The 16,304-nt window shown below is 44.4% G+C and overlaps 1 protein-coding gene across 3 annotated transcripts in view; it reads left to right on the top strand.

Moving 5' to 3' along the window:
- The window catches only part of LOC141052031 (cytochrome P450 2C8-like), an 89,509-nt gene that overhangs the window by 60,928 nt on the left and 12,277 nt on the right, over window positions 1-16,304 (top strand). For all 3 annotated transcript variants that reach the window (XR_012220730.1, XM_073549208.1, XM_073549207.1), the window contains exons 11-16: window positions 4,172-4,364; window positions 6,047-6,209; window positions 7,041-7,190; window positions 8,882-9,042; window positions 9,182-9,358; window positions 9,445-9,586. Coding sequence is in view for 2 of the 3 variants with exons in the window: in XM_073549208.1 (XP_073405309.1) it covers window positions 4,172-4,364; window positions 6,047-6,209; window positions 7,041-7,190; window positions 8,882-9,042; window positions 9,182-9,358; window positions 9,445-9,586 (986 nt within the window). In the remaining variant the exon portion in view is untranslated. The remainder of the gene's footprint in view (window positions 1-4,171; window positions 4,365-6,046; window positions 6,210-7,040; window positions 7,191-8,881; window positions 9,043-9,181; window positions 9,359-9,444; window positions 9,587-16,304) is intronic.

The raw sequence follows: 16,304 nt of genomic DNA on the forward strand, positions 1-16,304 counted from the left end.
TCTTGTTCTTCCACATCACGTAACATTTGATAAGCTTCCACAAAAGGATTAATAGTTTGGATTTGAAGGGCAATAATGTTCATCAATGTAGGATGACATTTTTGATTTTCTTTACATCGTAAGCGTTGTTCGTTTGCGGTAGTGGTATCGAGAATGTAAAGTTGGGCAAATGCGCGTTGCTGGTCATCTGAGGGATGTAGTGTTTCAGTTCTATGATAGATCTGGCCATGTATGCGGAAACAGTATGGGCCATATCCAGGAGGTGGTGAAATATTTGCACCCATGGAGGCAAAAGCAAAGGAACTGTTAATACTTCGAATATTATCCATGAAATTTTTGCTAAATTCACTTTTCCCTTTCAGCAAACGTGTAAAGACATCAGGATATTGTAGTATGGGTACATGGACTTTACCCTTCTGACAGCAGAGCGTAAAGTTGTTATCAGAAGGTATCTCTGCTACAAAATGCAAAGCTTAGCAATGCTCACATACATGGGTCATGTCACCACAGCTGTGTTCGGTAATACTATTTTCATCATTAGTGAAAATGTGAGGTTGTAGTAGAAGTGCATGTCCAACCGATGGGGTGCGCCTAGTTTTGAGACCAACGTATATTTGTCTTGGTTGCACTTTCTGCGGGCTAACTGCAGCTTGTATGTGAAGAAACTGTGCGTTGGTATTGAATAATGGTGGTATTGATAGGGAAGAAACAGATTGCTGATTAGTTATGTCAGTGAACGGCATATAGGATGAAGTGTGGTAGTAACTTGTTCCACATGCTGATGTGAAAGCATCCTGTTGTGAGTCTACTAATAATGATGAGGAAGAAGCCGTCTGTTGTTGGCGGTGATGGCGTGTAGAGGCTTCTTCAGCCAATGTAATAGATTTAGAGTTAGGGGATTCGTGTGTGAGATGACGGCGTTTATAAGCCTTAATCTTGTCAAGTCGATGCTGTTTTTCCTCAGGAGTCTCATTAGCACGGCGTTGTTTTTGTCGTAGTGCTAAAGCTGCTTTCCTTTCACTGGCATTGGCATACTGTGCATCGGTATTGAATGGTGGTATTGATAGGGCAGAAACAGATTGCTGATTAGTTATGTCAGTGAACGGCATATGGGATGAAGTGTAGCAGTAAATTGTTCCACATGCTGATGTGGAAGCATCCTGTTGTGAGTCTAATAATAATGATGAGGAAGAGGCCGTCTGTTGTCGGCGGTGACGGCGTGCAGAGGCTTCTTCAGCCAATCTTATGGATTTAGAGTTAGGGGATTCGTGTGTGAGGCGACGGCATTTATAAGCCTTAATCTTCTCAAAGCGATGGTGTTTTTCCTCAGGAGTCTCATTAGCACGGCGTTGTTTTTGTCGTAGTGCTAAAGCTGCTTTCCTTTCACTGGCATTGGCATACTTTTTGTTATGACTCATGTTGGCACAGGTAAAGGAGTCTATTTGGCAGTTATCTGGCAGTGAAGAAGGCGTCCTGGAGTATTGTAGAGTAAACAGATACTAATTGACCCTGTAATTGCCCAGCAGTAGTTATGAAGTGGTAGTGGCAAATTGGCCCTGTAGTTAGACACCGGCAGAGGAGCAAGGCAGCAGTAGTTATGGCGGTAGAGGCAAATTGGCCTTGTAATTAGACACCGGCAGAGGAGCAAGGCAGCAGTAGTTATGGCGGTAGAGGCAAATTGGCCTTGTAATTAGACACCGGCAGTAAACAGGCAGATGACCAAAGCAGCAGTAGTTATGGCGATAGAGGCAAATTGGCCCTGTAATTAGACACTGGCAGAGGACAAAGGCAGCAGTAGTTATGGCGGTAGAGGCAAATTGGCCTTGTAATTAGACACCGGCAGAGGAGCAAGGCAGCAGTAGTTATGGCGGTAGAGGCAAATTGGCCTTGTAATTAGACACCGGCAGTAAACAGGCAGATGACCAAAGCAGCAGTAGCTATGGCGATAGAGGCAAATTGGCCCTGTAATTAGACACCTGCAGAGGAGCAAGGCAGCAGTAGTTATGGCGATAGGGGCAAATTGGCCCTGTAATTAGACACCGGCAGAGGACAAAGGCAGTAGTTATGGCGGTATAGGCAAATTGGTCCTGTAATTAGACACCGGCAGAGGAGCAAGGCAGCAGTAGTTATGGCGGTACAGGCAAATTGGTCCAGTAATTAGACACCGGCAGTAAACAGGCATAGGACCAAGGCAGCAGTAGTTATGGTGGTACAGGCAATGCCAAGCGTCCGCACAGCAAGTCGGCGTGAGGTAAATGACGCAATTTCACGAATGCAAGATGGCGTCGGCGAAATCTCGTGAGATTTCGCCGACGTCGTTAACACCTCTTGCCATGTTAACCCTCAACACACCACACCGCCTCAACACACACTCCTCTCACCTTTCACCTCCACTCATGTCCACTCACTCTTTCACTCCACATACGTTCCTTTCTCTCACTCCGTTTCTCATACTCACACCGTCATCGTCGCTGCCCCGACATCTTCCTCCGCCGCCGCGATCCAGGATCCAGACGTTCTCCAGGCCGCCGACATGTTCTTGCGGGACGCCATCTTGGATTTCGTGAAATCCCGCGATATTCAAGATAGCGTCGCCGCAACAACATGTCGCTGGCGTGGATGACATCGGGATCCAAAAAGATGGCGTCGGCGAAATCTCGCGAGATTACGCCGACGCCATTTTGGATCCCGATGTCGCCCACGCCAGCGACATATTCTTGCGGGACGCCATCTTGGATGTCGTGAAGTCCCGCGATATTCAAGATGGCGTCGCCGCAACAACATGTCGCTGGCATGGGCGACATCGGGATCCAAAATGGCGTCAGCGTAATCTCGCGAGATTTTGCCGACGCCATCTTTTTGGATCACGATGTCGTCCACGCCAGCGACATATTGTTGCGGCGACGCCATCTTGAATCTCGCGGGATTTCACGACATCCAAGATGGCATCCCGCAAGAACATGTCGGCGGCCTGGAGAACGTCTGGATCCTGGATCGCGGCGGCGGAGGAAGATGTCGGGGCAGCGACGATGATGGTGTGAGTATGAGAAACGGAGTGAGAGAAAGGAACGTATGTGGAGTGAAAGAGTGAGTGGACATGAGTGGAGGTGAAAGGTGAGAGGAGTGTGTGTTGAGGCGGTGTGGTGTGTTGAGGGTTAACATGTGCATGTGTGTGTGGTGACGGCACCGGTTACAACTGGACGGAAGTTGTTACAACCGGAAGCTGCTTAGGGCATTTATTATTATAGATAGTAATATAATATTATTAGGACCGTTTGTTTCACAAGGAGACATAATATGTTTAGATGCATTCCACATCGCTCTCCTCTTATTAGTCCATTGCTGGCTGCATCCTGCTCTTATAGGGAGAGACGCAAACCTCTTCTCCATCTGCTGAGCTCCTTAGTATGACAGAAAGTGTAAAGGTTAAAAACTGCTGAGATGGTTATGGATTTTAGGAAAGATCAACATGAGATACTTCCAATCTACATCCATGACGAAGTGGTTCTTAGGGTCACAGAGACCAAATTCCTTGGTGTTATCATCTCTCATGATCTTAAATGGAAAAACGTGGATGCTGTTATAAGAAAAGCACAACAGAGGATGTTCTTCCTGCGTCAGCTGAAAAGATATGGTTTGTCTAAGAATCTGCTGATCTTATTCTTTAATGCTGTCATCAGATCTGTGATTTGTTCCACTCTGATAGTCTGGTATGGGGGAGCCACTGCGCATGACAAACTCCGCTTACAAAGGACTTTCAGAACAGCAGAGAGAATTATAGGTTCCCCCCTGCCTAAAATCCAGGATCTTTATGATAAGAGTATTCGATCCCACGCATTGAAAATTTCATCAGATCCCTCTCACCCGGGTCACTCCTCATTCCAACTACTCCCTTCAGGACGTCGCTTCAGAGTCCCCAAATGCAGCACCAACCGCCATATGAACAGCTTCTATCCACTCTCTGTTCAACAATTAAATCGTCATGTGTAGACTATATACTGTATCTGTCTTGTTAGATGTTACTTGTTGTATCTGTTGTTATATATTATGTTGCCTCTTTGCCACAAAGAATTCCTTGTATATATGTAATATGTACTTGGCAATAATAAATTTGATTGATTGATTGATTGAATTTGATGTTGTATATTTAAGCGCCTCTCCCTGTACTCAGATTACAGACCACAATGGAGCTGGGAGTATCCGGGACTCTTCTACTTGTCGTCTTGATCAGCCTTATCCTATATTTCTTCACTTGGAGGAGGAATATAAAAAATAAAAATTTGCCCCCTGGACCACAACCACTGCCCTTACTGGGCACCATGCTGCATGTGAGCACTAAAGAAATGCCACAGTCACTGATGAAGGTGAGTCTGGGTTCCCCAAAAAAAACATTTTATACTGACTGTGCTACATGTCCTGTATTTTTATGTCATCGTACTAATACTACAACCCATAATGTCACTAACTGACGTACAATATGCTAGGGCAGGTGCAGACGGCTGTAGGCTATGTGCACATGGTGCGGATTCTGCTGCGGATCCGCAGCGTTTCAGGCTCTGTGGGTCCGCAGCAGATTTAGCTGCGTTGTACAGTACCATTGTTTTCAAGGGTAAACTGAAAAACGCAGTGCACATGCTGCGGATTTTTAAGCACGCGGATTTGCTGCGGGTCCAAATCCGCAGCATGTCAATTCTTTGTGCGGATTCTGCTGCGGTTTCACACCTTCTCCATTGTAGAGGTGTGAAATCGCAGGGCTAAACCACAGGCTAATCCGCAGGTAAACCGCAGGTCTTTTGACCTGAGAATTTGCCTGCGGATTTTTCCAAATCCGCGCAGAAAAATCCGCAGGACCTAAATCTACGTGTGCAATTCATCCGAGAGAATTGGGGCGATTATACAAAACACACTCTGATAAGAGTTTTATCAGAGTGTCAGAATAATGCGATCTGATTCTCTTGGCTGAGGAGAAGATGGAGGAAAAAATGTCTCCATCTTCTCTATTCTATGAGGCTACAGAAATTGGATTAAACACAGATGTCATCCGAGTGCAGTCCAATGTTTTCCACCAACTTATTGACTTGCATGGCCAAGTGTGATCTGAATATTGGATCAAACTCGGGCATGCAGCAATTTGCTTCTCTCAGACAGACTCTGTTAAAGCTAAAAATCAGACATATGCACAGTCCCATAGAATAACATTGGACCGAGCACGATCATATGTTTTTGACTGATTGCACTCAGGCAGCAAATACTCGTCTGTAATCTGCACGAGCCCTAACACACTTGTCTGCGCTACATAAGTAGGTCATGTTATTATTTATGTGATAAAAGAGTAACATGTTCAAGTCGTCCCTCTGGGGAGCTAATACATAATGCAAAATATATATATTAAAAAATGCTTACAAATGCTTTAGGAATGCAAACAAAATAGAAAATCCAATTTTTCAGAATTAAAAAATTGTTGTTTGTGTAGCGGATTATACTTAAAGTAGGCAGCAGTGAACATCAAATAAAACCAAAGAGAGACCCCTAGTGCTTGGTGGCACTTTGGAGAGATTTTTCAAACTGGAAATGTAATTCAGGGTAAAGAATGTACAGCTGAACTTGGCCTTCTCCTATGAAACTTCCAGCACTCCTATCTAGACTTAGAGGGTTTTTCTCATCTTCATAGATAGATGTTGAAGGATAGTGCTTGTATTACTGAGCCCTTTTGCAATTTACTACTTTATTTAAGTTTGCAGTCGTCCTATCTTTTACAGCTGGCAAGCGTCAGATTGCTTTATCTGGCAAGCTTCAGTCCCTCTGCACTTTCCCCGTATTGCAGATGAAAATCTGCATCTGCCAACAGCATGGGAGAGTACTCCGTTCAGATCAGGAGACAGGAGTAGACTGCTCTAGAAGATAAGACTATTTTAAAATCACATGTACGAAAAAACAATTTTGCCTGGTCTTGAACTGGAGATATTGCCCAGTCTTGAACTGGCTAAATTGGTAAATAGTAAAAAGAAAAAATTAAATATAACTACTTTTATTGTGTCTCTTCCAGCTCAGCGAGACCTATGGTCCAGTGTTTACCATCTACCTAGCCCACTTGCCTGCAGTGGTCCTTGTTGGCCATGATTGTGTGAAAGAAGCTTTGGTAGAGAATGGAAATATGTTCAGTGGAAGAGGACATTTTGAAATGTCTAATTTGCTCACCAATGATTGTGGTGAGTGACAGATCTTCCAGAGAGTCAATTGGATTTCAAGTAACCAAATCACAGTATAAGGGTTTGATAAATTCAAAAATATTGTACAGCCTGGATTTTCTATATTGAATCTATAAATGTGCAAGGGATTTATGACACTGTATAAAAAAAAAATGTTAAAATGTTGAGTGAGTCTCAAATTCAAATTTGCTCAATTCAGTGGGGATGGTCAACTCACACTGAATAAATTTGGTGTGACTCAAATCTACAGGAAGTAGGTTAAAAAAAAAATCTCATACTCCTCTCCTCAGCCCTTCCCACAACTGTCCTGTTGCCACTACTCTCTTTTACCTGCCCGGACCTACAGTCAGCTCCTATTTTTTTTTTCTTTTACTTGCTGGCCTTTCATTGGGCACTATGGCTCATGTTGACCAAGCTCCCCTGTGTCACACAATGTGAGACAATGACATGAGCAGCACCACAAAAGATTAATAGAAGGAAGAGGAACTGATGCAAGGACAGATGGGGAGCATCGGTGATTAGCCAGGTATAGGGAGGACCGAGGCGAGTATGAGAGGTAATTTTTTTAATCCTTTTCCAGCTCTTAGAATTCAGTTAAATGGAAGCCAATTTCCAATTTTTTCGGGGGAACAATGGGTGTGGACAATGCAAAGTAAGTAGATCAAAATTTGAATTGGTCTAAATCCACGAGATTTCGGGAAATTTTAAAGAAATTCAAATTTGCTCATATCTCCTAAAAGATATATGAAATTTATGAAAAAAAAAATCAATCAGAGAATCTTAAAGGGGCACATTTTTTTGTTGTTATTAATTACAACTATTTTATCTCAGGAGTGGCATTCACCAACGGTGAGAGGTGGAAACAGTTACGCAGGTTTTCCCTCACCACTCTTAGAAATTTTGGAATGGGGAAGACAAGCATTGAAGAACGTTTACAAGAGGAAGCACGTTACCTGACAGAAGAGATTGAGAAAACTGGAGGTGAGCCTACAAAATTTAGAAATAAGCTTGTGAGAGCATGTTAGTAATTGTTTTTAACCCCTTTTTCCAAGAGCCATAACTTTTTTCCTTCGACATAGCTATATTAAGTTTGTAAAAGAAGGAAAAAGATGCGGCACTCACTCAGATTTGCAGTGCAGTGTTTCTTTATTCAACCATTAAAGGTCACACAATAAAGGACGGGCAGGTAACATGAGGCATGCGGGAAAAAAGTCCGTCTTTTTTCCCCGCATGCCTCATGTTATCTGCCCGTCCTTTATTGTGTGACCTTTAATGGTTGAATAAAGAAACACTGCACTGCAAATCTGGGTGAGTGCCGCATCTTTTTCCTTCTTTTACAAATCTAGCATGTTTTTTCTAATGCTGAGCACCGTTATTCCCAGCAGTGTTTTACACACTGTGTGCCTGTGATTGATCCCCGACTTGTTGCTGGTGGATTACAGCCTTGGTGCCGTTCATTTGGGCTTTCTTTGAATTTAATAGCTATATTAAGGCTTGTTTTTTTTGCATTGAAGTGAAATGGTGAAAAAGAAAAAAGAAAAAATTAAATTGTTCCACTTAAATATTGTCTCAGCCCCAAATTTTTCATTTTTATAATTTGTTATGATGCGCTTTCTACCAGACACACCGTATGTAGTTTTACACCACTGTTTGGGCACATAGTTGGGCTCAGAAAAGAGATTGGCTATTGGAATGTAGATTTCATTTGAACAGATTGTGTGTGCTATTAGCAGAGCCCCATGAGGTGACAAAAGGTAGAACAATCCCAAGTGACCCATTTTAGGAAACCTCACCGCTCAGAAATGGGAGAGAGACATTTAGTTTTGGAAGCTCACATTTCGCTCGATTTTTATTTTTCGGAGTGAAGACCAAATTCCAGAACTTTTGAAATACATGCGATATGGAAACCCCCTATTTTTCTGTCAACAACTGATTGACTGAGTGGAGATTTAGTTTTTTTGCGAATTTAGTTGACATTTTTATTGGTAGCACTTTGGAGAACACAGCATTTTTTGTTAATTTCATATTTAACCTGTGCTCAACGCAAAATAATTGTCTTTTTTTAAATCAAAATTTGAAAAAGAACACGAATCAAATAAACTCAGATGAAACCATTCACTATAATATAGCAGAATAATTCACTTTGTACTGCGTCTGGCCTCTGTTTTGACAAAATCCCATCTTTTTTAGGCCACCCTTTTTGTGACCTAAAAGGATGCCTAAAGATGGACACCACCAGCAGAGGCCGGATGAATCCAACTGCCTCATTATTGTGATAATTTCAGAGATTAATAGCAGCATTTAAGTGGTTAAGAGCTCAGCTCCACATGCTGCTGTTATTGGAAGATGCTGTCTTTATGAACTTGCAGCAAAGACTGAGACAAAAAATATAAGGTTAATGTATTTCATATATCATGAAGTTTAACACCATATCATTGCAAGCTACAAAAATACTTGACTTGCTGCACTCCACATCACCATCTCTGAATGGTAATACATAAACCATAGACATTCCATGGCAGAGTACCTTGAGATTGTGTTTTTTATTTGTTTTAAACCTGGCTATCTTGTGCAACACCTCTCAGTATATGTCAAACCAAAAATCAAGGTAAGGAGGAACACCTCTACATTCCTTGGTCGCTAATTCAACACATATGGCCATCTCCTTTCAGGTACCTCCTTTGACCCAACTCATATGCTGACCTTGGCTGTCTCTAATGTTATCTGTTCCATCGTGTTTGGAGAACGTTTTGACTATGAAGATGTCAAATTTAAGACACTTCTTTCCTTACTAAAAGAAATGGTTCTTCTTATGTCTTCCACTTGGGGAATGGTAAGTTAATATTTGACAACACTCTTGGTAACGTCTCTGTGCTCTACCATAGCAAAGAACTTTGAAATATCTAACATGAGAAACTGTAGTTATTCAGAATAAACTTACTGACCCTCCTGTTTCCCCTCTTTTTTTTCAGCTTCTCAGTCTCTTCCCCAAGATTTTCAGCATTGTTCCTGGACCCCACCAAAAGATATTCACACATATTGAGAAGCTGAGAGTCTTCGTCTTTGAGTCCTTGAAAAGTCACAAAGCGACATTTGACCCAAATTGTCCTCGGGATTTTATTGACTACTTCCTAATAAAAATGGAGGAGGTAATATATTTAATCATATTTAAAAAAGTGGCCAACTACAATGCCAACGAAAGACTGATAATTATAAATACTCTGTGACCTTGCAGGAGAAAAAAAATCCGAAAACTGAATTCCATTCTGATAATTTATTTGGCACGGTCATGGACCTCTTTTTTGCTGGCACAGATACAACAAGTACAATCCTGAGATATGGTTTACTCTATCTGCTCAAATACCCAGAAGTGGAAGGTAAGCACTTCTTTGTAGTATCTTAACAGAGGGCTGTTAAAGCTTTGTGAATATCACTGATTTTATGCTGGGAGAAGATAGGTAGTCTTAATACGACAGTCTCATACCCTGTAGGACCTGTCATGTCCAGCATTAAATGGGTGCTCTGAAACTTTGTTCTATTTTACCCCTAAATCTCTATTTAATGTCATAATCCAATCTTTTTTCAAATATACTTTAATCAAAATTTTTTTCTTCCTACAAGATCCTGTTTGATGCTTCGTTCAGTGCATGCTGGGGTACTCAAATGAGTAGTCATTAGGGGGAGGTCCTCCCGGGTCTTCCCTACCTGGGGGGGACTTTCCTCCCTGAAATAATAAAGCGTCATCAGTGGCGTCCATTTCAGGGGCTGGGTTGGTCCCTGCTCTAATGAGCATGCGCTGGTTGTCAGTTCTGATGTACAGTATGCTCAGTAGGATCTTGTCACTGTGCACTGTTTTTCTAAGTGCACAGTGACAATTAGAGTTGAGCGAAACGGGTCGAAAAAATTCAAAAGTCGCCGACTTTCGCCAAAGTCGGGTTTAATGAAACGAAACCCGACCTCAGCGTGAAGTCGGCCACGAGGTCGACGACTTTAGCGCCAAAGTCGCATTTCAAAAGATGCTTTAGCGCCCTTTTTCAGCCAATCAGGAAGAACGGACACTGTGGGCAACGTGATGACATAGGCAGCGGTCACCACCATCTTGGAGAAGGGCATGCAAGTGATTGGCTTGCTTTGTGTGGCGTCACAGGAGGTATAAAAGGGCAGGAACACCGACCGCCATGTTACTCATGCTGATCTCAGAATAGGGAGAGCTGCTGCAGCTGCTGATTTTGTAGGGAGAGTGTTAGGAAGAAAAAAAAACTGCTTCTGCTGCTAGCGCTTTTCACTGTAGTTACTGTGCAGTGAAAGGTGAAGATTTTTGCTTTTGTGCAGCATCGCTGGTGGTGATTAGCCTGCCTTTTAAGGCTAGCTGCATTGCTGTGTGTACACTGGTGTTCAAACTGTTTTTTAAAAGCAATCCAAATTGTATTGTTTTGTCCTGGTGAGGTAGTGAGCGATCATTTTTTCACACACCGTACAGCGGTGTACGCTCCTCACACAGTACCGTGTAACGGCTGTTATCACGGCCAAATTGAAGCTATCTAAGTGTGTGACTCTGTAAGGAAAAGCCGAGGAGTTTGTCGGTTCTAACAGACCTACACCTTATAGTTTTGTCCGTTTTTCAAACAGTTTAGTATATTTGCTGTTTGATTACATTTAAAACTAGAGAGAGACAGCGTGTGTCAGTCCGTATTCAAAAGCACGGAGCTTGACAATTTTACATACACCGTACAGCGGTGTACGTGCACGCTCCTCTCTCAGTACCGTGTAACGGCTGTTATCACAGTCAAATTGAAGCTATCTAGGTGTGACTCTGTAAGGAAAAGTCGAGGAGTTTGTCCATTCTTACAGACGTACACCTTATAGTTTTGTCCGTTTTTCAAACAGTTTAGTATATTTGCTGTTTGATTACATTCAAAACTAGAGAGAGACAGCATGTGTCAGTGTGTATACAAAAACACGGAGCTTGACAATTTTACATACACCTTACAGCAGTGTACGTGCACGCTCCTCTCTCAGTACCGTGTAACGGCTGTTATCAAGGCCAAATTGACGCTATCTACGTGTGTGACTCTGTAAGGAAAAGTCGAGGAGTTTGTCCATTCTTACAGACCTACACCTTAGAGTTTTGCCCGTTTTTCAAACAGTTTAGTATATTTGCTGTTTGATTATATTCAAAACTAGAGAGAGACAGCGTGTGTCAGTGTGTATACAAAAACACGGAGCTTGACAATTTTACATACACTGTACAGCGGTGTACATGTACGCTCCTCTCTCAGTACCGTGTAACAGCTGTTATCATGGACAAATTGAAGCTATCTAAGTGTGTGACTCTGCAAGGAAAAACCGAGGAGTTTGTCCGTTCTTACAGACCTACACTCTAGGGAGATTCCAATTCTGCCCAATTCTATATACACCTTGCAGTTTGTCATACACTAGGCAATTTCTGCCAGTCACATTGCAGTGTTATAGACACAGGGCCTGACAGAATCCAACTGTGTCCTGAAGTCTAGAGAGATTCCAATTCTCCACAGTCCTCTATACACCTTTCTTACAACATCCAGAATCTACCTGTCACATTGTGGTGTAAAATAAACAGGGCCTGACAGAATCCAACTGTGTTCTGAAGTCTAGAGAGATTCCAATTCTCCACAGTCCTCTATACACCTTTGTTACACCATCCAGAATCTGCCTGTCACATTGCGGTGTAAAATAAACAGGGCCTGACAGAATCCAACGGTGTCCTGAAGTCTAGAGAGATTCCAATTCTCCACAGTCCTCTATACACCTTTCTTTCCCCATCCAGAATCTGTCTGTCACATTGCGGTGTAAAATAAACAGGGCCTGACAGAATCCAACTGTGTCCTGAAGTCTAGAGAGATTACAATTCTCCACAGTCCTCTATCGACCTTTATTACACCATCCAGAATCTGCCTGTCACATTGCGGTGTAAATTAAACAGGGCCTGACAGAATCCAACTGTGTCCTGAAGTCTAGAGAGATTCCAATTCTCCACAGTCCTCTATACACCTTTATTACACCATACAGAATCTGCCTGTCACATTGCGGTGTAAAATAAACAGGACTTGACAGAATCCAACTGTGTCCTGAAGTCTAGAGAGATTCAAATTCTCCCCACTACTAAATACACCTTGCACCTTGTTTTACATTACCATATAGTTGGTGGTTTTTTGGGTACATTTTCCCCAAAAATTAGGGAGTGTGGTGGAAGTGTCCGTGGAAGTGGGCGGGGGTTGGCAGCTGGTAATGATCATGTTGGTGTTGGTGGTGGATCTGCTGGTAGTGGCAAAAGCAAAATAGCACCTAATGCAGGAGGTGTTGAGCCTGCATCATCGTCTGGCTCCACAAGGCCTCGAAGGCTCCCTTTTCTGGGAGTAGGTAAACCACTTTTAAAGCTGGAGCTTCAAGAGCAAGTTTTGGCTTACATTGCTGACTCAGCCTCCAGCTCTATCGCCTCCTTTTCTGAAGTTTTAAAAAATAGTAGCACTGAGTCATCATTGGAGGCTCATGGTCATGAACCACACCTTTCCTCGTGTCCTTCACCCCAACCAAAATTGTAGGATGTGGCAGGCCACACTACAGATTACTCCATGGAGCTGTTTTCACATACCATGCCTGGGTTATCAAGTCAAATCATGAATTACCCAGGCAAAGATGAATCTGACATGGAGTGCACTGATGCACAGCCACTGATAGATGATTCTGCTGGTACATTCACTCAGAACACTACATTGTCCTCGCAGCGTACTGAGCCAGAATCTGACCCAGATGAAACTCAGGTGCCCCTTCCCGCATACTATACCACCATACACGGTGACACAGAGGAAGGTGCATATGACATTGAAGAGGAGGTGATGGATGACCCAATTGTTGACCCTGATTGGCATCCATTGGGGGTAGAGGGAGCCGCTGCCAATAGCTCAGAAGAGGAGGGGGAGCATCCGCAGCGGGCATCGACATCGCAACAGCTGTTAACTGGCAAGCCCAGAGCAGTCCAAAAACGGGTTACAAAAAACAAAAGTGTTGCAGGACAGCTTGGCCATACGGTCAAAATAGCACAGTGTGCAAGGCCTCAAAATGTCTTCCATAGTAGGAAGAGTGCAGTGTGGCAGTTTTTTGAACAAAATCCTAATGATTAGGCAAAGGTTATCTGTAAGAATTGCGCAAAGACCTTTAGCCGAGGGAAAAATCTGAGAAACTTGAATACCAGTTGCATGCTAAGACATTTAACCACCATGCACTTGCAAGTGTGGACGGACTACCAAAACTCACGTACCACATGTGCTACTGCTCCCAAAGAAGGTAGTCAGCAACGCTACATTGTTTCCCCCACTGTAAGTCCACCGGTTAGCACACCACTAGCAGCAAATGTTGAGTTGTCGTCGTAAGGGCAAATCAGTCAGGGAATCACACTGTTATTGCAACGAAAGACTGAATCTAGGCCATCAGAAAGAACACCAACTCCATCACCATCATCAACCCTCTCTCAGTCCGCCATGTCCACCGCTAGTTCCACCATATGCAGCTCTCAAGTCCAGCTCACCCTACCAGAGACTATGAGTAGGACAAGAAAGTACTCATCCTCTCATCCGCGTACACTGGGTTTGAACGCCCACATTGCCAAACTAATCTCGTTAGAGATGATACCCTATCGGTTGGTTGAAAGAGCAGCTTTCAGCGAACTCATGGCCTACGCAGTACCACGCTATGACCTACCCAGTCGCCACTTCTTTTCTCGCAAAGCCATCCCAGCCCTCCACCTTCATGTGAAAGACCGCATTGTCCATGCACTCAAGCAATCAGTGAGTGGAAAGGTGCACCTCACAACTGATGCATGGTCCAGCAGGCATGGCCAGGGCCGTTACGTGTCCATCATTGCACACTGGGTTAATGTGGTGGATGCAGGGTCCACAGGGGACAGCGGTGGTGGCACAGTGCTGCCTAGCCCACGGTGTAGGAAACAATTGGCTGTAGGCATTCGACCCTCCTCCTCCAGAAGCGAAAGCTGATCCACAGAGTGCAGTCACACGAGCACTGCATCCGCAGCTGACAGTGTTGCACACGAGGTGTCCCACTATCAATCAGCTAGTGGAAAGCATCAGCACGCTGTGTTGCAGATGATGTGTTTGGGCGACTGACACACGGTGGAGGTACTGGCCGACTACTTTCAGCGAAATACTGAGTCATGGCTGGGCTGTCTACATCTTGAGGCAGGCAAGGTAGTTAGTGATAACGGCTGGAATTTTGTGGCAGCCATAGCCCTTTCAAAACTCAGACACATACCTTGCTTGGCTCACACCTTGAACCTGGTGGTGCAGTGCTTCCTCACAAATTATCCGGAGTTATCAGACCTGCTCCATAAGGTTCGAAGACTGTGCTCGCACATCCGCCGGTCGCCGGTACACTCCAGTCGTATGCAGAAGCTGCAGCGATTGCTCCACCTTCCCAAGCACCGCCTAATTATCGACGTTGCAACAAGGTGGATCTCCACCCTGCACATGGTTGAGCGGCTGTGCGAACAGAGGCAGGCCGTAATGCATTTGTGGGAGAATACACGGGCAGGCACTTTGAGGGCAGACATGGAGTTGACAGGTGTGCAGTGGTCGAAGCTGAAAGACCTCTGTAAAGTCCTTCAGTGTTTTGAGGAATGCACACGGCTGGTAAGCGCAGACGACGCCATCACAAGCATGAGCATCTCACTTATGCGTCTGCTCATGCAAACTTTGACGCACATCAAGGAGCAGGCGTCTGCAGCCGAGGATGATGAGGAAGAGGAGGAGGGAAGCCTTGATGACAGTTTAGCCATTGTCTGGTCAGGGAACTGTCATGGACGAGGTGGAGGAAGAAGAGGAAGAGGAGGAGGATGATGATGGGGATGATTATTTAGGGGAGGAGGATGCTTCTCGCGGGGCAAGAGAAAATGTTGGCGTGGCAAGATCTGGTACTGGGTTTGTGCGTGACTGGAGGGATGTGGATTTGCCTGAAAGTGCTCCTCCACCCAGCACTCACAGTGCATCATTGACACCGGGAACATTGGCCCACATGTCAGATTATGCCTTGCAGATCCTAAAAAGGGACCCCCGCATTGCAAAAATGATGAACGATGATGACTACTGGTCGGCCAGCATCCTGGATCCACGCTATAAAGGCAAATTCCAAAACATCATGCCACAGGAGAACCTTGACCTAATATTGGCTAACAAACAAGCAACTCTGGTAAAACGGTTGGTTGAGGCATTCCCAGCACACAGCAGCGGTGATGGTTCTCACACGAGCCGTAGGGGCCGGGGGCAACTTGGAAGAGGTGTTGGTGGTGCACACATCAGAAGTGGCGTTGGAGACAGGTGTTTCATGACCATGTTTGTGGACTGATTTTTCAAGTCCCGCTCACACGACTGGTAATACTGCATCAATTGAAAGTGACAGGAGACAGCAGTTGTCAACTATGGTTACAAACTACTTATCCTCCCATATTGATGTTCTCCCTCACAGGTCATTCTCATTTGACTATTGGGCAGCTAATCTGGACACCTGGCCTGAATTGGCACAATATGCCTTACAGGAGCTCGCTTGCCCAGCTGCAAGTGTGCTATCAGAAAGAGTCTTCAGTGCTGCTGGATCAATCCTGACAGAAAAAAGGACTCGTCTGTCGACCCAAAATGTGGATGATCTAACCTTCATTAAAATGAACCATGCTTGGGTTTCCAAGGATTTTGTCACACCTTACCCTGATGACACATAGGTTGACAGAAAAATGGCTTTCTTTGGTCCGCCTCTTCCTGGGACTTGACCAATTTTGCCTTAGCAGCAGGTGAATGTCCCACATCAACATATGCCATTTTGTAAACCTCCCTAACTGGGCTGCCTCCTCTCCCCATGGCCGAGGTCACCACCTAGCGCACGCAGCCGTGCGAGTGCCGTTGCCCTGGACAGGTGGGTGGGCCGACTCTTGGGGGCGGGCACTGGCACAGGGTCCAACATGGTGCAATCAAGTGTCTCTGATGGTGGGGGTGCACACCCGTCGTCAGACACACCGCCGTACTATGAGGGGCCCAGTGCCAGTACCGATGCCCA

Source organism: Dendrobates tinctorius, unplaced genomic scaffold (assembly GCF_039654945.1).
Source record: "Dendrobates tinctorius isolate UK_male_01 unplaced genomic scaffold, ASM3965494v1 ptg000158l, whole genome shotgun sequence".
Lineage (NCBI taxonomy): Eukaryota > Metazoa > Chordata > Amphibia > Anura > Dendrobatidae > Dendrobates > Dendrobates tinctorius.